Here is a 22,534-nt window from a genome sequence, read left to right on the forward strand (position 1 = left end):
CTTTATGGTACTGCACCACCATGAGGCTCTGTATAGTTTGTTCATGTAATACTGTGCCACTAAGTAGCAGGAAGTGGGTTGACAATTTGATTCCATAACCTTAGCAGGAGCAGGAAATTAATATTGTAGTAACCTTTAGTCCTCAATAGATATCTACAACAACTTGCATTCGTATAGCGCCTTTAACATTGTTAAACAGTTTTCAGACCCCCCTAATAGCTTGGTCTGCCCTTCCCCATAGTTATTGAATAGTGCGGAAAATCTGTTGTTTAAAAAAAGTTAGTTCAAATAAAGCAATATTGAAACAGCACTGACAAAGTCAAATTTATTCTGTAGAAAACATTTTACAATAAATATGGATAGAAAAATAGTACAAAGCACAAACATTTTCAAATAATAATTTAATTGTGTAGTTATGGAGTTGGTGGCATCAATGAACATCCAGTTTGCCATGTTTAACTGACTCAGTTGTATGTATGGGCTCACTGCATAACCCCAAAAGTTGACCGACTTAAAATAGGCTGCTGAACAGCAATAACTTAACTTAAAAAAGAGAGAAATGAAGAACTAAACCACTGTGAAAAATAACAGACTACTGGCCCTTGATACCATTAAGAATATTTGTTTAATATTTCAAATTACAATGTAACTTGGTCAATGTCATCTGTTACAGCCAGTCAAATTGTTTGCATAGCTTTTATTATAGGAAAACAGGAGTAAACTAGTATAATGTAAAAATAGGCTGTTAAAAATAATTAAAACATTGCAGCCTTAGACACAAAAGGAATAACAGGCATATCACCACATTAAAAACCTTCAGTCAAGTGATCATTTCATGCATTTGCTTGCAGTATGAGAGCTAGCGGCATGGCACAACTACTCGTGTTATTCCATAGCGATCCGAGGCCGTTCTCATTACTAGTAATAGCTAGCAAAAGTTTAGATCTTCCAAATAAAACTGCATATATCAAATCAATTTAAGGATAAACCAAAAAAATAAAGGAGTTGAACAGGGCACCAAATTGCATTACTGCTTTGTAGGACACCATCCATTTACCTTTACAGCTAACAAAACTGCAAGATGTTGGATAACAAACTGGTAAAGGATAGTCAACTGAAATCAATGTCCACCTCGGAGAACAAAGTGGTCTTCAAAGCTTCTTCCTGCCAATCTACCAGATTCAGGCAAGTCACCTGAAAAAAAAATTCTACACTTTACAAAACTGAAGGAGGAAAGTGGATATGGTATGGGGTAGGAGTGACAAGATAAAAAGAGCAATCTGAAGTACTGTAATTTTAACCCATGGCAGAGAATCCAATATATAATTGTTGATGGGCACTCTCAACCATATTACAATGCACTGATCAAAGAAAAATTGAAGATATAAATACATTTCAGAAGTGATTCTTAGTTAGTAAATGTTCAATTGGGTGTTTTTGTTGTTTGTTTTATCTTAAGTATACATCTTTGCAACAAAATGTGATGTGTAGTCTTGAGTTTTAGAATTAAGTTACAGAGCACTGATAAATCTTGCACTGTGCAACATATTCCCAGCCCCACCCAGTTCAATTTTAAATGGCCTACCTGGACTGCGTTTCTCATTTGGTTGCCTTAAAGCTACTTTTTTTATGTTAGGCATAGATGCACCTTTGATCAGAGCTTTTGCTCCATCCTCTTTGCTCTCATTTACAAAGTGAGCTAGAATTCCATATAGTAGAGGCCTTAAAGCAGAAAAAAAAACTTTTTAATCACAGGTTAAAATTATTTCGTTTAATGATAATTTACTGCATTTGTAACATCAAAATAACTTTTAAATTAGTGATTAAAACAATTACAATATTCAAATCAGACATACTGTACCACAATACAGGTTTGGGTATGCCATTCTTCACATAAAATCAGCCTGCAAAGTACTTGACCACTGTGAAACATCTTGCTTAACAAAATTAGAAGCATACTGAAAATACACTATAAAAATGAGCTCTGATTTTCATAGGCTTGAGCAGTACTTTAATTTAGCAGATCTTAGCAGAGGGTTGAATGGTTACTGTATAGAAAATCTTCCAAGATGTTCTCTAACATCCAAATAATGTTTCTACATGCAAAGGGGTGTTGAGGACATCACAGACACATTTTTGAACAGATTTCTAAATATTGCCACAATAGCCAATTCTTTTCTTTATTTCTGAGGAAAGGTTCATTTAGATTTATACCAAATGCTGGCATGTATTTTATCTCATCGTACTTCCAGTTTTCAAATTGCACAAATAAATTCCACATATCGACAATAATTTTCTCTTGATAAATTTATTAAGTTAAATTAGTATTCCAGGGTAGGGGGGCTGTTACATTTCAAAATACTTCACCAGTTTTAAAGCATCTGTTCTTTCATCCCTTTATTCAGATATAACAAAGTGATCATGACATTACTAGATCTCTGTAAAAAGTTACATGTTTTATAATATTTGGACATACTGTTCAAAATCAAAAGCAAGAAATAAAACATACAACCCATTGCTAAACTGCTATTAGTAAAAAAATAAAAACATTAGGATTTGCTTACACAGTTTTTGTGCTTGAATCTTCAACTACATTCAGCTCATTCACTAGAAACTGTCTGTCTAAGGGTACCTCAGGTTGGCCAGCCTCTGTGTGGAAAAGTTTACTGTGAAACCTCTATAATGACAATATTTAATGCAAATCTTGATCTAATCAGAAGCAACAAATGAGACATTATTTTATTACTAGTTTATGCAAGTCTAAGTAATTACAAGTACTGAATATTCTTTGTAATAAAAAAAAGTTTCTTCTGTAAAACATGCTAATAGTTTATAGTAAAAAGCCAATCAAATGTTACATAGATGTGATTGGGTCATCATTTCTTAATATTCTTTAAACTAAATTTTATTTTGTACGGTATGGATAAGCACTGTTTTCTTGAAGTTACATTGCTGAAGGACATTTTGCGATATGACTGCTATTCAAACCAAGTGGTTAAATACAGGTTTTGGACAGACTTAACTGAAAGTGTACTGAATGCACCATATTTTCTGGGGTCATCGTATCATAATTATGCATAACTTCAGATGCAGATTTAGATAGGTGCATGAAGCACAATGATGGCGAGAGCCAAAAATTGGGTGCAGGTGACATTTAAAGGAAGGGGAACAATTAAACAGGAAAGTCACAAAATTCTGAAATATTTTGAAAAGCCTCAGAAAATCGCAATCCATTAGCACCCTTTACCATGGCTGAAGGAATGGAGGCTAACAGGTAAAAGTGAAGGGAAAGGAAACTCAATGTACAGATATGAGTCTGCAGGCAAGTTGCAGGGCAGCCCAACTCCTGCAGGAGGTGGTTGCAACTCTTAGCTACTCCACAGCACCATTCCCATAGGTCAACATTGAAGCAAGGAGTTCAAGCCAAGTTTCAGACCACAGCTCACTGTTACGGTCAGTGGATATGCCAGTCCCAGGCTGCATGGTAACAGATTTCAACAGATGCCAGAGATCTGCATTCGGCTCTTCTCACCCAGATTCTGAGAAGACAATTCTGCATAGTCAGGTATGTGTGTCAGGGCTTTACTCAATCAGGGTATGCTGACTGTTGATTACCTTGGCATGCCTACTTTTTAAAAGTAAAATTCATTTTCAGGGCACAGGCGTCGCTGGCAATTATTGCCCAATCCTAGTTAACCTAAGAAGGTGGTGATGGGCCGCCGAATTGAACCGCTGTAGTGTAGTGGTTTGATACAACTGAGTGGCTTGCGAGGCCACTTCAGAGGGCAGTTAAGAGTCAACGACAGTGGTGGGACTGGATTCACATACAGGCCAGACCGAGTAAGGACGGCAGGTTTCCTTCCCTAAAGGACATCAATGAACCAGTTGGGTTATTACGACAATCTGACAGCTTCATGGTCATTTTTCCTGATATTTTATTACCAAATATTAAAGAAAAATTTTAAATGAGGAATTCAAATTCACAAACTGGCATGAACTCATGCATATTATTAGTGTAGGCTTCTAGATATACATAACATAACCACTACACTACTGTACTCCAGTTGTCAGTTTTTACTTTAAACAATTATACTTGGGTGAAACCCCCAAAATCGGTCAAATTAGAGGGGATTTCCTACTGGATAATGGAAACTAGCAGCAATTGAGAATCCCCAAACGTTGCCCTTGTATGTATCGTACAGTAATACCCAGAGAATGGCAATGAAACAAGTTCTGGGGCTTGAATATACATGTCCATTTTAAAAAGGGACAAGAGACCAAACAAGAAGTTACTAGTTTTCAAGTTTACTAAAAAGCCAAATATTTGTTTTAAGTTGAGGTGACATACTATACAAAGATTCAAGAAGACAGATAGATAATTTCCAGTAGGAACATTTTCCACTTATGCACTGACTGATCAGGGAAAGGCTCTTAAGTTTAGTTTAAGCAAAAAAACTCAACTATAATTGTGCTGTCAGCATTCAAAGACAGCAAGCAGGCACAACAGCATAAATCCCCTAACTTGTAACATTCTTCCTTCCTCTTTCCTGACAGTGCTGACTCACGTTAGAGTACAGTTCCATAGGTACTGGCAGCTCTCCAGTACTTCACCCAAGTCAACATTTTTCACGTGTGAAATAAGACAGGAATAGTCACAGCTTAGTCCTGACCTATCCTCACCAGTTAAGCTACTTGGCTGACTTTCCCCTCCCTAGCCTAAGGATACTAACTCTAGTGTACGCACTGCTGCTCTGCTAAGATTAACTAATTTAGCACAGATCAGGAATCGAATAGAGTTTGTAAGGCTCTGAACACGGGGCAAGATATCTACCAAATGAGCCATCAGACTAGTTTTTTTTTAAAAACTATTCCTTCTAATACTGCAAGTATATTTGGATATTCCAGAAATGCATTAATGGAGTTTTTGGTAATTAAAGTGCCCAATGTTTTTAAATGCATATTGTACACAATGAATGACTACTGGGCACTTGGAAGCTTAAAAAAGGAATAGGATGTTGGGATTTGATTTTACTTGTTAACTCGAAGTTAACTATCCTCCATCACACATTTGTGGTTAAAAATACATTACATGAATCTACATAATCTGGATTTGGGTTGTCAGCAGTTTCCAGGGCTTTTTTGGGCCTGGGGATGTGTGGGCCGGAAGCCTGGGACTGGATTTGGGCTGTCGGCAGTTGGAGAAGCCGAGGCCCGTTTTGCATTGTTTTTTAACCTAAACATTTGTAGCTTTTAATACCTTCAAAGATGAAAGTTAAAGTACTTTTAAAACATTTTTGGTAAATCTTTTTGAAAAAAAAAAGATACTAACCTCGATGAGCATATTTTTAGGTTGAGGCAATGGTGTTTTTAGCTTGAGGCAATGGCTGCCAGATCCGTGAGATGAAAACGATTAGTCCCGCCCACACACACACCGATTGGTCAACGAATGAGGTGACTGAACTGTAGGATTGGTCAATCATGACGGCACAGGATTGGTCGACCTTGACGTCAGTCAATCAATGCTAATGAGTGGATAATGAGTGGAATTGTGAAGGTTTTTTGTATAATGTGCGAACAATTTTTGTCCAACCGAAAAGTAAATACGCTTATGACCGTTCTGGAATCGTAAGCTTTCTTTGGATGTAACGCACGTGTAGGTACGCTCTACAACTTTAGAGTGTATAGCCGAACAGACAGACGGAAGGACAGACAGACAGATCGATCCTTATATATATAATATATATTATATAAAACCTAAAAAAAAATCCATCATTCGACTGGCTGTACATACCTGCTGTCAGCACGGACGCTGTATACTTGTATTTATTAAACTCAAGATATTCACGGATAAGTTCATTAATAAGAAGATTTTCATGGGAAAGTGGTGGCCGTGGCTCACTCTGATCATCAAGGGCACTAAAAACTTCTGCTCGAATTCGGGCTTTCAGTTGGCCCAGGACACCTCTCTTTTCTAAGGTCTCTTTCAGAACTGCAAACCAAAAAGAGGATTTTAAAACATTATTGACATTTTAAATGTCTGCAGATTTATCAGGTAACACAATTAATGGACTATAGGTGCACTCACAAATGATGTCAGGAAAATTAAAGCATTAAACAGAATTATTCAAATTATAGATCAACACACATCTGTTGCCTTCTTTAAAATAATTGCCAGTGTGAATGACAGATTTAAAATTGTCCTTTTAATTTCTGATTAACACAGTGTAGTGCACAAATATGTAACAGTACATCATGCTTTCAGTGGCATGGCAGGGTGACAAACACCTGCACCCCGATTGGCCAATAATGCCACGGTGTCGAGCATATTTACATTATGTTTAAAAGATCTGCAAGAAAAAAATTACAAATAGGCAGTAATATTAACAGTGCTGAGATAAACTTGAATTTTACAGTCTGACCAATAGTTTTATATCTTAAAACCTTTGTGCTTCTTAAGCAATATTCAGAACACAGCTAGGTAGGGCATTCATATTATCTTATATAAGAGTGGGCCAAGTGGCAGTGGTTCCTGATACAAATGCTGTAGCTAACATTTAAGATTAGTACCTACTTTTTAAATAGTGTGAGTAAACAACACCAAATTATACTACTCTACTCAAGTCAGGTAAAAGCCAAGCTCTGCATACGTGCACTTAAATGCATGCTTACAGTTTTACTCACCTCTCTCTAAACACCAGTCATTTTTTTTTTAAGTTCAGAAAAGTATATGATGCAGCCTTTGGACCAGGGTATGTTGCACTAAACAAAGGTAGTTTCACATTAAAGGCAAAATGGCAGTTCAGCTGCAGGTACACTGGAATTGTTGCAAAGTTGAAAGCAGTAATGCAAGATATACAGCATAAATGCATTAAATGACACTTCCTGGGACAAATGTTTTCATATAGAATGCTCAATAAAAGAAACATACAATATTACTATCAATTTCAAACCATAACAAAGAGGTCATGAATTCAGCACCATCTCACCTTTTGGTTCTCTGCTGTCACCATAATGGCAAAATAAGCATTCATTTTTTGTCTCAGTTCCAACTTGATTTTAACAATACAAGGAACAATAGCTTAATTTTTTTTAAAGATTATCCAGGGATGCAGGTTCATTGCATAAACTTGCGATACCACAGAAATGCTGAATGTTTCTTTTATTCAACATTGTATATGAAGAAAGTAGTACCAGAAGGTGTCTCTCAATGCACTTGTGCTGTACATCTTGCATCACTGCTTTCTACTTTACAATAATGCAAGAATTCCAGTATATCTGCAGCTGTATTCGCTATAATCCGTCAAAGCCATCAGGCAAAGATTCTGAGCAGAGTAAATGCAGATTCTCAAATGAAAACAAGCCATCAGACCACGTCCTCATATGCTTGCACAACTCCGAGCAGCTGGTCATCATTATAGTCAGGAAGGTACAAAGCTTTTCACTGTCAATATTACACAGAATATACAGCACAGTAACAGGCCATTCGGCCCAACCAGCTGATGCCAGTGTTTATGCTCCACTTGAGCCTTCTTCCATCCTTCCTCATCTAACTCTTATTCCCTCTCCCTCATATGCTTATCTAGTTCCCCTTAAATACATCTATACTATTTGCCTTAACTACTCCCTGTGGTAGCAAGTTCTACATTCTCACCATTCTGGGTAAAGAAGTTTCTTCTGAATTCGTATTTGATTTCTTGGTGACTATCTTATATTGATGGCCTCCAGTTATGCTCTCCCCCATAAGTGGAAACACTCTTTCACTGTCTACTCCATCAAAAGCTTTCACAATTTTAAAGACCTCTATTAAGTCACCCCTCAGCCTTCACTTTTCAAGAGAAAAGAGACCCAGCCTGTTCATCCTTTCCTGATAAGTATAACCTCACAGTTCTGGTATCATCCTTGTAAATCTTCTCCACCCTCTCCAGTGCCTCTATATCCTTTTTATAATATGCGGCCAGAACTGTACATACTACTCCCAAGTCTGTCTAACCATGGTCTAATATGGAGCAGAGGTTCATTTAGGCCCATCGCAAAAGAATGGAATAAGGGGACAAAATTACACCAAAATATCTGGGGATTATAAGTGCTACTAGACAAACACTTGAAGTGTTAAATTGACAGAACTGCAGCTGTACACTGCAACTGTAAACACTGAGCTGATAGAGGCTGGGTTTTGAGGATGGGACAGAATTTCACATACCTCAATATACATTTTTAGAAAGAATAGGTATGTAGAATGATCATCCTTGTTAGGAATGGAATGAAAATGAGCAAGGGGATACTGTAAGTGGGAAAATAGTAGAGAAACACTTTGACTTCAACTGGAGTTTGTCAGAAATATGGTTAAAGCGGTTAAAAAAGCATACGGGATCCTGGGCTTCATAGAGGCATAGAGTATATAAGCAAGGAAGTTATGATGAACCTGTATAAAACACTGGTTTGGCCTCAACTGGAGTATTGTGTCCAATTCTGGGCACCGTACTTTAGGAAGGATGTGAAGGCCTTAGAGAGGGTGCAGAAAAGATTTGCAAGAATGGTTCCAGAGATGAGGGACTTCAGTTACGTGGATAGACTGGAGAAGCTGGGGTTGTTCTCCTTAGAGCAGAGAAGGTTGAGAAGAGATTTGATACAGGTGTTCAAAATCATGAGGGGTCTAGACAGAGTAGATAGCGAGAAACTGTTCATATTGGCGGAAGAGTCGCGAACCAGAGGACACAGATTTAAGGTGATTGGCAGAAGAACCAAAGGCGACATGACGGAAAACTTTTTTTACGCAGCGAGTGGTTAGGATCTGGAATTCACTGCCTGAAAGGGTGGTGGAGGCAGTTTCAATTGTGGCTTTCGAAAGGGAATTGGAGAAGTACCTGAAGGAAATAAATTTGCAGGGCTACGGGGAAAGGGCGGGGGAGTGTGACTAGCTGAAGTGCTTTTGCAGAGAGCTGGCACGGGCTCGTCGGGCCAAATGGCCTCCTTCTGTGCTGTAACCATTCTATGATTCTAGATAGAGAAAATGTATTCCCCCCAGCGAGTGGGTCAATAACCAGAGGTCATAGATTCAAAATCATTGGCAAAAGATCCAGAGGGGAGAGGAGGAAAAATGTTTTCACTCAGTTGTTGGGATCTGGAACACTCTTCATAAATTGGTGGTGGAAGCCGATTCCATAAATAATTTTAAAAGGAAGTTGGGCAGGTACTTGAGGATGAGGAACTTACATGGTTAGGGACAAAAAGTGGGGATGTGGGACTAAGCACGACTGCTCTTTCTAAGAGCCAGCACAGGCACGACGGGCCGAATGGCCTCCTTGTGTGCTGTAAGTTTCTATGATTCTAAGGCACTGGATGCATTTCCAGAAAACCACAAGATCACAGCCAAGGGAAGGCAAGATTTTTGGTAATAACCAATGTCTGCTTGACGCCACTTGGGGCTTTTCTGATTGCCCTTGAAGAGTCAGAGAACAATTTGTGAATTGGCTATGGCTCTCTTTTTTTTATGCCTCTCCCAGGAATGTGCACTTTTATATCCTGCTTAACTGGATACAGAATTGAAGGGTTGTGACAAACCAAAGGTTTCGGGGACAAATTAACTCCATCTCACCCACACAATAATGTTTGGAAGGTGTGCCTCATTTTATTAAGTTGGTTAAACCGAAAAACATGAACCAGTGTCTCAAAGAGAGTTTTAGAAGTGGTTTTAAAGTGGCCTATTTTACAAAAAAACCTGCAAATGCTGGAACTCTGAAATCAAAACAGAAAATGCAATATACAGCAGTCGGCATCTGTAAAGAGAAAACACAGGTTATTGATATTTCCGATGTAAAACCCTTCAAGAGAATTGATGGGTTGGGCAAAATATGTAAGCAGCTAGAACAATGGCAGACAAAATGTAATAGAGGAGTGTAAAGCGCTGCACATAGAAGGAAGAATAGATGACATATTTACTTCATGAGTGGTGTGGAAATACCCAAGCAAAAGCTGAAAGAGACCAAGGTGTTTTTGTAGACTCATCGCTAACCCACTAACCAATGCAGAGCAACAATCAACAAAATCAATAGAATGCTGAACTGCATTGCCAAAACACTAGAAAACAAGAGGAGATACTGATCAAGCTTTATAGTGCTCTGGTCAGACTACACCTTGAATGCTGCATCCAGCTCTGGTTTCCCAGACACAAGGAAGACATTCAAACAGAGAGGTGATCTTAGAGATATACAAGAATGTTAATGGAATGAAAAAAATAACCCAGAATATTAGTTTAAATTATGAGTAGAACAAGGGGACACAGATTCAAACTAGTAAAAAGTAATTTTAAGAACATAAGAAATAGGAGCAGGAGTAGGCCATTTGGCCCTTCGAGCCTGCTCTGCCATTCAATGAGATCATGGCTGATCTTCTGCCTCAACTCCATTCACCGGCCCTATCACCATATCCCTTGATGCCCTTACTAGTCAGAAATCTATCGACTTCTGTTTTGAATATACCCAATGACTGAGCCTCCACAGCCCTCTGGGGTAGAGAATTCCAAAGATTCACCACCCGCTGTGAAGAAATTTCATCTCATCTCAGTCCTGAATGGGTACCCTTTATCTTGAGGCTGTGGCCCCTGGTTCTAGACACCCCAGCCAAGGGAAACATTCTCCCAGCATCCACCCTATCAAGCCCTGTAATAATTTTGTATGCTTCAATGAGATCCCCTCTCATTCTTCTGAATTCAAGAGAATACAGGCCTAGTTTACTCAATCTCTTCTCATACGACAGTCCCGCCATCCCAGGAATCAATCTCGTGAACCTTCGTTGCACTCCCTCTATGGCAAGTATATCCTTCCTTAGGTAAGGAGACCAAAATTGTACACAGTACTCCAGGTGTAGTCTCACCAAGGCCCTATATAATTGGAGTAAGACTTCTTTACTCCTGCACTCAAATCCTCTTGTAATGAAGGCCAGCATACCATTTGCCTTCCTAATGGCTTGCTGCACCTGCACATTCACTTTCAGTGACTCATGTACAAGGACACCCAGGTCCCTTTGAGCATCTGCATTCCCCAATCTTTCACCATTTAGGAAATACTCTGCCCTTCTGTTTTTTCTACCAAAGTGGATAACTTCACATTTATCCACATTATATTCCATCTGCCATGTTCTCGCCCACTCACTGAGCCTGTCGAGATCCCCTTGAAGCCTCTTCACATCTGACACTGCCACCTAGCTTTGTATCAGCAGCAAATTTGGAAATGTTACATTTAGTCCCCTCATCCAAATCATTGATATAGATTGTGAATAGCTGGGGCCCAAGCGCCGTTCCTTGTAGCCTGCCATCCTGAAAAAGACCTGTTTATCCCTACTCTTTGTTTTCTGTCTGTTAACCAATTCTCAATCCATGCTAGTATATTACCCCCAATTCCATGTACCCTAATTTTGTTCACCAACCTCTTGTGTGGGACCTTATCGAAGGCCTTCTGAAAATCCAAATATACATCTACCGGTTCCCCTTTGTCTACTCCACTAGTTACATTCTCAAAGAACTCCAATAGGTTTGTTAGGACTGATATCATTAAATTCTTCATCCAAAGAATAATCAACATGTAAAATAAACTTCCAGATATAGTGGGGGTAAAAAATACCCTGGAGTCAATTAAATATTACAATGGAGAGGGGAGGAGAGGTGCTTTATGATCTCACTGGATGCATGAAATAGAATGGGTCAAACAGCCTGCCTCTTCCTCAATTATCTTGGGGTGATTGAAAGAAAAATTACTATGGTTGGACAAAATTTACAGGCTGAGTACCTTCACCACACAGACTGCAGCGGTTCAAGAAGACGGCTCACCACCACCTTCTCAAGGGCAATTAGGGATGGCCAAAAAGAGTGCGTATGACAGATGTCCGGTTGCAAATACATCTGAGAATCAGGCTACATATAGAAAGATCACAGGAGAAGTGAAAAAGAAAGTAAGAGGGGCAAAGAGAGGGTATGAAAAGGGGATCCAAAAGTCTTCTATAGGCATATAAATAGTAAGAGGAGGGGTGGGGCCGATTAGGGACCAAAAAGGAGACATATGCATGGAGGCAGAGGGCATGGCTGAGGTACTAAATGAGTACTTTGCATCTGTCTTCACCAAGGAAGAGGATGCTGCCATAGACAGAGTGAAGGAGGAGGTAGAGGAGACAATTGATAGGATAAACATTGATAAAGAGGAGGAACTAGAAAGGCTGGCTGTACTTAAAGTAGATAAAGCACCAGGAGCGGATAGGATGCATCCTAGGATGCTGAGGGGATTGAAGGTGGAATTCGCGGAGGTACTGGCCATAATATTCCAATCTGCCATAGATACAGGAGTGGTACCAGAGGACTGGAGAATTGCAAATGTTACACCATTGTTCAAAAAGGGTGTAAAGATAAACCCAGCAACTACAGGCCAGTCAGTTTAACCTCAGTAGTGGGGAAGCTTTTAGAAACAGTAATCAGGGACAAAATTAACAGTCACTTGGATAGGTGTGGATTAAGGGAAGCCAGCACGTATTTGTTAAAGGCAAATCGTGTTTAATCAACTTGATCGAGGTTTTTGATGAGGTAACAGAGAGGGTTGATGTGTACATGGACTTCCAAAAGGCGTTTGATAAAGTGCCACATAATAGGCTTGCCAGCAATGTTGAAGCCCATGGAATAAAAGGGACAGTGGCAGCATGGATACAAAATTGGCTAAGTGACAAGAAACAGAGAGTAGTGGTGAACAGCTGTTTTTCGGACTGCAGGAAGATATACAGTGGTGTTCCTGAGGGGTCGGTTCTAGGACCACTGCTTTTCTTGATATATATTATGACTTGGACGTGGGTGTACAGGGCACAATTTCAAAATTTGCAGATGACACAAAACTTGGAAGTAAAGTGAACAGTGAGGAGGAGAGTGATAGACTTCAGGAAGACATAGACAGGCTGGTAAAATGGGCGGATATGTGGCAGATGAAATTTAACGCAGAAAAGTGTGAAGTGATACATTTTGGTAGAAAGAATGGGGAGAGGAAATATAAACTAAATTGTACAATCCTAAAGGGGGTGCGTGAACAGAAAGACCTGGGGGTATGTGTGCACAAATCGTTGAAGGTAGCAGGGCAGGTTAAGAAAGCAGTTAAAAAGGCTTATGGGATTGTGGGCTTCATAAATAGAGGTATAGAGTACAAAAGTGTGGAAATTATGATGAACCTGCATAAAACACTGGTTCGGCCCCAACTGGAGTATTGTGTCCAATTCTGGGCACCGCACTTTAGGAAGGATGTGAAGGCCTTGGAGAAGGTGCAGAAAAGAGTCACGAGACTGATTCCAGGAATGAGGGACTTCAGTTACGTTGATAGACTGAAGAAAGCTGGGGTTGTTCTTCTTGGAGTAGAGAGATTGAGAGGAAATTTTGATAGAGGTGTTCAAATTCATGAGGGGTCTGGACAGAGTAGATAGAGAGAAACTGTTCCCATTGGCAGAAGGGTCAAGAACCAGAGGACACTAGGGAACAGGCTATTTTAGATTTAGTATTGTGCAACGAGAAAGGGTTAATTAATAACCTTGTAGTAAAGGGGCCTTTAGAGAAGTGACCATAATATGATAGAATTTTATATTGAGTTTGAAAGTGACTTGGTTAAATCCGAAACTAGGGTCTTAAATCTAAACAAAGCAAACTATGTAAGTATGAGGGGCAAGTTGGCTAAGGTAGATTGGGAAACTACATTAAAAGGTATGACAGTGGATGAGCAATGGCTAACATTTAAAGAATTAATGCATAATTTACAACAAATATACATTCCTTTAAAGGCACAAAAACCCCACAGGAAAAGTGGTCCAACCGTGGCTAACCAGAGAAGTTAAAGATATTATTAAATCAAAGGAAGACGCTAATAATGCTGCCAAAAGGAGTAGTAAGCCTGAGGATTGGTAGGATTTTAGAATTCAGCAAAGGAGGACCAAGAAATTGAAAAATAGAATGAGAGTTAAACTAGGGAGAGACATAAAAACAGACTGTAAAAGCTTCTACAGATACGTAAAAATGAAAAGATTAGCGAAAGTAAATGTGGGTCCCTTACAGGCTGAGATAGGAGAAATTATAATGGGGAATAAGGAAATGGCAAAGAAATTAAAGAAATATTTTGTATCTGTCTTAACGGAGAAGACGCAAAAAACTTTCTGGAAATAGTGGAGAACCAAGGGTCTAGCGAGAACGAGGAACTGAAAGATATTAGTATTAGTAAAAAAGTAGTACTGGAGAAATTAATGGGACTGAAAGCTGATAAATCCCCTGGACCTGATGGCCTACATCCTAGGGTTTTGAAAGAGTTGGCTATCGAGATAGTGGAAGCATTGGTTGTCATTTTCCAAAATTCTATAGATTCTAGAATGGTTCCCGCGGATTGGAAGGTAGCAAATGTAACCCCACTATTTAAGAAAGGAGGGAGAGAAAAAACGGGGAACTGCAGACCAGTTAGCCTGACATCAGTATTAGGGAAAATGCTAGAATCTATTATTAAGGATGTGGTAACAGGGCACTTAGAAAATAATGAATAGGATTGGGCAGAGTCAACATGAAAAGGAAATCGTATTTGACAAATCTGTCAAATTTTTGAGGTTGTAACTAGCAGAATAGATAAGGGGGAACCAGTGGATGTGGTGTATTTGGATTTTCAGAAGGCATTCGAAAAGGTGCCACACAAGAGGTTATTAAACAAAATTAGGGCACATGGGATTGGAGGTAATGTACTAGCATGGATTGAGAATTGGTTAATGGACAGAAAACAGAGAGTAGGAATAAACGGGTAATTTTCGGGTTGGCAGGCTGTAACTAGTGGGGTACCGCAAGGATCAGTGCTTGGGCCTCAGCTATTCCCAATCTACATCAATGATTTGGATGAGGGGACCAAATGTATTATATCCAAGTTTGCCGATTATACAAAGCTGGGTGGGAATGCAAATTGTGAGGAGGATGCAAGGAGGCTTCAAGGAGATAGAGACAGGCTAAGTGAGTGGGCAAGAACACGGCAAATGGAATATAATGTGGAGAAATGTGAAGTTATTCACTTTGGTAGGAAAAATAGAAAAGCAGAGTATTTTTTAAATGGTGAGAGATTGGGAAATGTTGGTGTTCAGAGAGACCTGGGTGTCCTTGTACACGAATCACTGAAAGTTAACATGCAGGTACAGCAAGCAATTAGGAAAGCAAATGGTATGTTGGCCTTTATTACAAGAGGATTTGAGTATAAGAGTAAAGACATCTAACTGTAATTATATAGGGCCCTGGTGAGACCACACCTGGAGTATTGTGTACAGTTTTGGTCTCCTTACCTAAGGAAGGATATACTTGCCATAGAGGGAATGCAACCAAGGTTCACCAGACTGGTTCATGGAATGGGGGGATTGTCCTATGAGGAGAATGAGCAGACTAGGCCTATATGCTCGAGTTTAGAAGAATGAGAGGTGATCGAGGAGGGAAGCCTTAGGCTACAGGATGATATAGACGGGTTGGTCAGATGGGCAGAACAGTGGCAAATGGAATTTAACCCTGAAAAGTGTGAGGTGATGCATTTTGGGAGGACTAAGGCAAGGGAATACACAATGAATGGTAGGACCCTAGGAAGGACAGAGGATTAGAGGGACCTTGGTGTGCATGTACATAGATCCCTGAAGGCAGCAGGACAGGTAAATAAGGTGGTTAAAAAGGCATATGGGATATTAGCCGAGGCAGAGAATATAAGAGCAAGGAGGTTATGATGGAAACGCTACAAAACGCTAGTTAGGCCACAGCTGGGATACTGTGTGCAGTTCTGGTCGCCACAATAGGAAGGATGTAATTGCATTGGAGAGGGTGCAGAGGAGATTCACCAGGATGTTACCTGGGCTGCAGTGCTTCAGCTATGAAAAGAAACTGGACATGCTGGGGTTGTTTTACTTAGAGCAGAGAAGGCTGAGGGGGTCCTGATTGAGGTGTACAAAATTATGAGGAGCATAGATAGGGTAGATAGAAAGGAACTTTTCCCCTTAGAAGAGGGGTCAATAACCAGGGGGCATAGTTTCAAGTTAAGGGGCAGGAGGTTTAGAGGGGATTCGAGGAAAAACTTTTTCACCCAGAGGGTGGTTGGAATCTGGAACTCACTGCCTGAAAGGATGGTAGAGGCAGGAACCCTCACAACATTCAAGAAGCATTTAGATGAGCATTTGAAACACCACAGCATACAAGGCTACAGACCAAGTGCTGGAAAATGGGATTAGAATAGACCGGGCTTGATGGCCGGCGTGGACACGATGGGCTGAAGGGCCTCTTTCTGTGCTGTATGACTCTATCTCATTGAAACATACAAAATTCCTACAGGGCTTGACAGGGTAGATGCAGGGAGGAGGTTTCCCCTGGCTGAGGAGTCTAGAACCAGGGATAACAGTCTCAGAATAAGGGGTCAGCCATTTAGGACTGAGATGAGGGGAAATTTCTTCACTCAGGAGGGTGGTAAATCTTTGGAATTCTCTACCCCAGAGGGCTGTGGAAGCTCAGTCATTGAGTATATTCAAGACAGAGATCGATAAATTTTTGAATTGAATAATAAGGGAAACAAAGGATATGGGGATAGTGCAGGAAAGTGAAGATGAGGTAGATCATCAGCCATGATCTTATTGAATGGCGGAGCAGGCTCGAAGGGCCAAATGGCCTACTCCTGCTCCTATTTTTTTTTTTAATAAAGAGAATCTCTTTTTCCCAACCTTACTAAAATGCCTGTTTATCTTTCAGTTTTCACTTCTCATGAATGATTACTTACCAAAACCCTCATAAACCTATTTTTTTCTCTTTGAAGACACTGACTGATCTGCTGTGCATTTTCTAGGAGTTTTCTGTCCATTTTTCTGCCAGTCCGGATAGCAATTGTCCTGATTCAGCTGACACTAATCCTGCAGTGGTGACCAATAGCCCTTTCCGCTCACCACCATAGATCCTTCCATCAACTTTGTGCTCGCTGCTTTACATTGGCTCCCAGCAACACCTCGATTTTAAAATTCTTATTCTTGTTTTCAAATCACTCAATGGCCTCGCCCCTCCCAATCTCTGTAACCGCCTCCAGCCCTACAACCCTCCGAGATTTCTTCCTTCATCCAATTCTGGCCTCTTTGTGTATCCTAGATTTCTATCACCCCACAGTTGACAGCTATGCCTTCAGTTACCTGGACCCTAAGCTCTGGAATTCCCTCGCTAAACTTCTCCACCTCCTTTAAGATGCTCCTTAAAACCTATTTCTTTGACCAAGCTTTTGATAACCTGCCCTAGTATGTCCTTTTGTGGCTCGGTGTCAAATTTTGTTTAATAATGCTGCTGTGAAGCGCCTTGGGACGTTTTACTTCGTTAAAGGCGCTATATAAATGCAAGTTGTTGTTGAAACGCTACCGGTGGCTGCAGCCCGAAATAACCCAATTGCCAGGCCGCACAACCCGCCACCGCCGATGTTTTTTGACGGAATAAAGCCAATTGACCAACCGCCGCCGAAGAGCGAGCTTGCGGCCGCCGAGCCCCAGCGCTTCCTCGCAGCGGGGCCGCAGTCCTCCGCACAGACTCTGCGGGAACCCAACCGCTGCCAAGATCACCCCGACCAGTTAGAACGGACCCTATGAATCAAGCGTACTCCCCTCCCCGACACCTACCACTTTTCAGCTCATTAACGGTCGCCATTTGCCAGCCTCCGCTTTGCCGTCCAGGCTGACACGTGACCGCCTCACACGCCCGGATGTTCGGCGCCTGGCGGACGCGGTTGCTATGGGAACGGGTGAATGCCACCGGTTGGCTCGGGCCCCAAACTCTGGGAATGGGACGGCTGGGAGTTAAACTTGCAAAACTTGTCCTGAGTATAAGAACAGCTGATTGCTGTTGAAATATTGTGCCGGCAGAAAGTTACTTGAATGATTTTAATAGGAAATTTAAAAAAATCTGCCAATAAACTTGCTTGTTAAATTGTGCCTTTTAAGATTGCGGAATCATAAACTTGACAGCTGGAGCCCTGGACAATTTCCCCCTCATCAGTATGGGAGTTATATGATCCCCATTGCCATCTGACATATACTCACTCATTCAGTACAAATCAGAGCCAACCTTCTTTGTCTGTATACTTAGTACCGCAACACATGGTGTATTTACTCGCTGTACCATCAGGGCAAGTCATGCAGCTCTTTCAAATATTAATGACTAAGGACTTGTCTAACAGTGGAAGTTACTGAACCCTCACATAAATGCTTTGCTTGTTTTGATACACAATCAAATTGGGATAATTTTCTATGTTAATGGCACCATATAAATGCAAACTGTTGTTGTTTTTGTTCGTATTCTTCTCAGCGTATCTTGTTAGAATTGAGTCATCTGTCTGAAACCATCAGCGAGAGATAAATTGGCCAGAAATAGACTCAGTGGATGGTCAGCAACAAATGCTACGTAAAAGTTAATGCTCTGCTGCAGTTTATTGCAGTTTAGCATGACTGTTCATTTCTATTTTACAAGGAATATAATTAACCCTCTACTATAATTCTGCAATGTCATTGCTTCTGTTTACTCAACCATGGCATACACGGAAGTAATTGTGTTTGGCAGTTTTTATCTTCAGCCACAATATAGTAAAATATTTCTTCTACCACCTTCTCAAGTCGAGGAAGATCACGTGTGAGCATATGATAGAAACAGTAAACCAACTTACAGTGAAGGCGATTTTTTTATTCAAACCCTCGTTTTATTACTCAGTGACATTGTATTACACTCCATAACAACATAACAAAAACATTATCTGGTCATTATCACATTGCTGTTTGTGGGAGCTTGCTGTGTGCAAATTGGCTGCCGCGTTTCCTACATTACAACAGTGACTACACTTCAAAGAGTACTTTGTTGGCTGTAAAGTGCTTTGGGACTTCCAGAAGGTGGTTGTGAAAGGCGCTATGGAAATGCAAGTCTTTGGCCTAGAAATTCAGTTGTTTGCGCCAGCCGCTAGCGCCTTAGGAGGAGGAGAAGTGGGGTGCTAAGCAGCTAGCGCCTCTCGCGAACTTCAGTTAAGATTTAGCGGCGGCGCAAAACCTTTGTGCGCGCTCAGCTGCGCGTGTAGATCCTGACGTCATTTCATGGTGCAACGCCCTTTGTGCGCCCCGAACCGGAAATTCAGTGGCGCCGGCCTATTGTGCGCCTGGCGCCCCTAGCGACTGGTAGAGGGGAACAGTTCCCAGTCGCTGCGGGGCGCGGGGGGGCGCTAATTAAAGGGGACTCCTCCTGCAGTATAAATGGCAGCCATTTTGCACCACTCCTTCTTTGTGAGAGACGGATCTTTGGAGAGAGACAAAGGTAGAGAGCTTTCTGGTTTGGCTCAACACTCGCACAGGTACTTGTGGCTTCAGGCCACAGCTTTGCACTTGTCTTTAACTTCAGTGTCATAGCATTGATTGGAAACATATAATGGGGGCTGCAATGGGTGGAAACATTGGGCTTCTCCATTGCATTCAAAGGGCTCAGAGACGCCGTCAGAGAGTGCCAGTCATGGCCAGACGGAGAAGGGGCAACAGGCGTCGGCAAAGGAGGCCTTACCCACCCAGGGTATACCACCAGCAGTTCTCATATCTGAACATGTCTGAGGAGCAGTGTGTTCGGAGGCTGCGATTCAGCAGGGCGGTGGTCACTGAGATCTCCCACCTGCTTCACGGAGATCTGCAGCCACAGCTGAGGAGCAGGACATCTCTGTCGGTGGCAGTGAAGGTGACAGTGGCTCTCAACTTCTATGCCACCGGCTCCTTCCAATCCGCTACTGGGGACATTTCCAACATCTCCCAGTTTGCGGTACATTGCTGCATCCGCCAGGTGACCAATGCCCTTTTCAGAAGGAGACGTCAGTTCATCTCCTTCCCCATGACCGTTGACAAGCAGCAAGAGCATGCAATGGGCTTTGCAGCATTAGTGGGCTTCCCCATGGTGCAGGGCGCCATTGACTGCACGCATGTGGCTTTGCGGGCAACTCTAGAGAATGCCAAGGATTACCGCAACCGGAAGGGCTACCATTCGCTCAACGTGCAGTTGGTGTGTGACCACAGGCAGCTCATCCTAGCTGTCAATGCCCGCTTTCCAGGCAGCAGCCATGATGCCTTCATCCTGCGCCAGACTTCTGTGGCAGACATGTTCGAGGCCCAGCCTCACTCACGAGGATGGCTTCTCGGGGACAAAGGCTATCCTTTGTGCACCTGGCTGATGACCCTGCTCCGTGCGCCCAGCACCCCTGCTGAAGAGGGATACAATGACAGCCATCAAGCAACCAGGAACATCATTGAGCAAATAATCGGCATGCTGAAGCAACGGTTCCGCTGTCTGGATCGTTCCGGGGAAGCCCTACAGTACTCGCCTGAGCGAGTCTCCCATTTCGTTGTCGTGTGCTGCATGCTGCACAACCTGGCTATCCGCAGGACTCAGCCACTGCCAGCAGACATTGGAGGACCACCAGAGGAGGAGGAGGAGGAGGAGGAGGACCAGCACAGGAGGGAGGCAGAAAGTGCAAGGGCCGCCCGTCGGCGGCTTATTGCAAGTCAGTTCTAGGCCCCCTCTCAGGGAATGGCTTGTGCCAATGGCAGAAGATGAATGTAGCCGCTCCACAAGCCCTCAGCCGAGCAGGGCAACCAGGACTTCCAAAAGAAAGCATGGACAGTGCGATTTAAGAATTTTTTTTACTGTGATACCTCTGTGCCCTTCCCACATGACAAACTAATGGAGAGAAACCCCCCCCCAAAACACAAATACACCAGTCTCGGCCTTTACAAGTAAAACAAATATACCAGTCTCGGCCTTTAAATATGAAACAAATATACCAGTCTCAGCCTTTAAATATGAAACAAATACAGCAGTCTCGGCCTTTAAATATGAAACAATTACAGCAGTCTCGGCCTTTACAAGTAAAACAAATATACCAGTCTCGGCCTTTACAAGTAAAACAAATATACCAGTCTCGGCCTTTACAAGTAAAACAAATACACCAGTCTCGGCCTTTACAAGTAAAACAAATACACCAGTCTCGGCCTTTAAATATGAAACAATTACAGCAGTCTCGGCCTTTACAAGTAAAACAAATATACCAGTCTCGGCCTTTACAAGTAAAACAAATATACCAGTCTCGGCCTTTAAATATGAAACAAATACACCAGTCTCGGCTTTTATAAGTAAAACAAAACATTTGGCCACACCTTCTACTTTTTCCCCTGCGAGGGTGATCCATTTCGCTTCCGTGACTGGCCCCTACCCGCCCTGCAGCTCCTCCTCAATGGGACCCCAGTGGCTGCAGCAAGGCTGGGGGAAGGCTGCTGAGGGTCAGATGATGAGACAGCAGATGCCCTTGGGGGTCGGCCTGGACCAGCTCTGGGACTGGAGGGGCCGGCTGCTGACTGCTCCAACTCTGCTTGGGCGGCAGCAGCAGTCTGTCCAACAGCTGGTGGCAGCTGCAATGGAGGAGTCACAGTGTTGGCTGCAGGAATGCTGCCAACCTGACAGATCACAGGCACTCCCTGGTAGGCTGAGACATTGGCACACGCACGGGCCAGCACTGCAGCATGCGCAGCAATCTGCTGAGGCACAGACTGCTGGGCTGCTGCGGCACAGCGAGTGCCCTGATGATGCCTGGCCGATCCAGCGAGTGTGGCAGCAGTTAGTGCCCGTGTGGCCCTGGTCTGTGTCTGCATGACAGCAGCCAGTGAATGCACGGCACGACTGAGCACTTGGCTAGAAGCCGCCTGTGAAGCAGCGAAGTCCTGCTGACTCCTAGCCTGTGCTGCCGCGATGTCCTGCAGACTCCTGGCCTGTGCTGCACTGAATTGTTGCAGACTCCTGGCCTGTGCTGCACTGAATTGTTGCAGACTCCTGGCCTCTGCTGCCCCGAATTCCTGCACACTCCTTGCCAGTGACTCTATGGAGTCAGGCATCCTTGCCACTGCAGCCATGAGCTCAGTGTGCCTGCGTTCAGCCTGGGCGCCCATTTCCGCTAGGAGCCGCACCTTCTCTGCGCTCACCGTAGCAGGACTGGAGGCTGCACTCACCCTCCGGGGAGAAGGCCGCCGAGCTTCCCCACCCCTCCCGCATTGCTGCAGCCCGCTGGTCCCCGGAGCTTCACTATCCTCTGACCCTTCCCCCCTGCTCCCCTCCAGGGAAGACGTGTCACCATCATGGCCATGGGCTGCCTCGGCTGAGGGTGTCCCTGATGGGCTGGCTTCCTCTTCCTCCTCCTCTATGTCTGACTCGGACACAGTGCCAGCTTGAGGGGCCGCCTCCTCACCTGGCGAGTCACCATCTGAAAGCAGGGAGGCACAAGAGTTGCTTTAGAGTGAGGACAGGGCGGCAGCGAGGGAGGCATAAGTGCTGCTGTGCACTGCATTGGTTCGATAGTGGCAAAGGATGCTGGTGTGAGGCGCAAGTGGAAAGGGAGAGGTCAAAAAGGTGATGACCTTACCATTGGTGCCCAGAACAGAGTCAGCATCTCCAGTGGCGACGGGGCCACTCAGCCGGCCTCCCATGATCCGC

General features: G+C 42.8%; 1 protein-coding gene across 1 annotated transcript; it reads right to left on the reverse strand.

Annotated features, from left to right (window-relative positions):
- Nucleotides 1-311: 311 nt before the first annotated feature.
- Nucleotides 312-17,784, reverse strand: cep20 (centrosomal protein 20). The gene is made up of 5 exons (XM_086000805.1): nt 17,656-17,784; nt 5,792-5,989; nt 2,565-2,649; nt 1,586-1,722; nt 312-1,194 (listed from the first exon to the last, which is right to left on the reverse strand). The coding sequence occupies exons 1-5, from the start codon at nt 17,681-17,683 to the stop codon at nt 1,121-1,123; spliced, it is 522 nt and encodes a 173-aa protein (XP_085856931.1). The 5' UTR covers nt 17,684-17,784; the 3' UTR covers nt 312-1,120.
- Nucleotides 17,785-22,534: the final 4,750 nt, after the last annotated feature.

This window comes from Somniosus microcephalus, chromosome 11, assembly GCF_052327205.1.
Source record: "Somniosus microcephalus isolate GS21.2 chromosome 11, FLI_Smic_1.0, whole genome shotgun sequence".
In the NCBI taxonomy this organism is placed as follows: domain Eukaryota; kingdom Metazoa; phylum Chordata; class Chondrichthyes; order Squaliformes; family Somniosidae; genus Somniosus; species Somniosus microcephalus.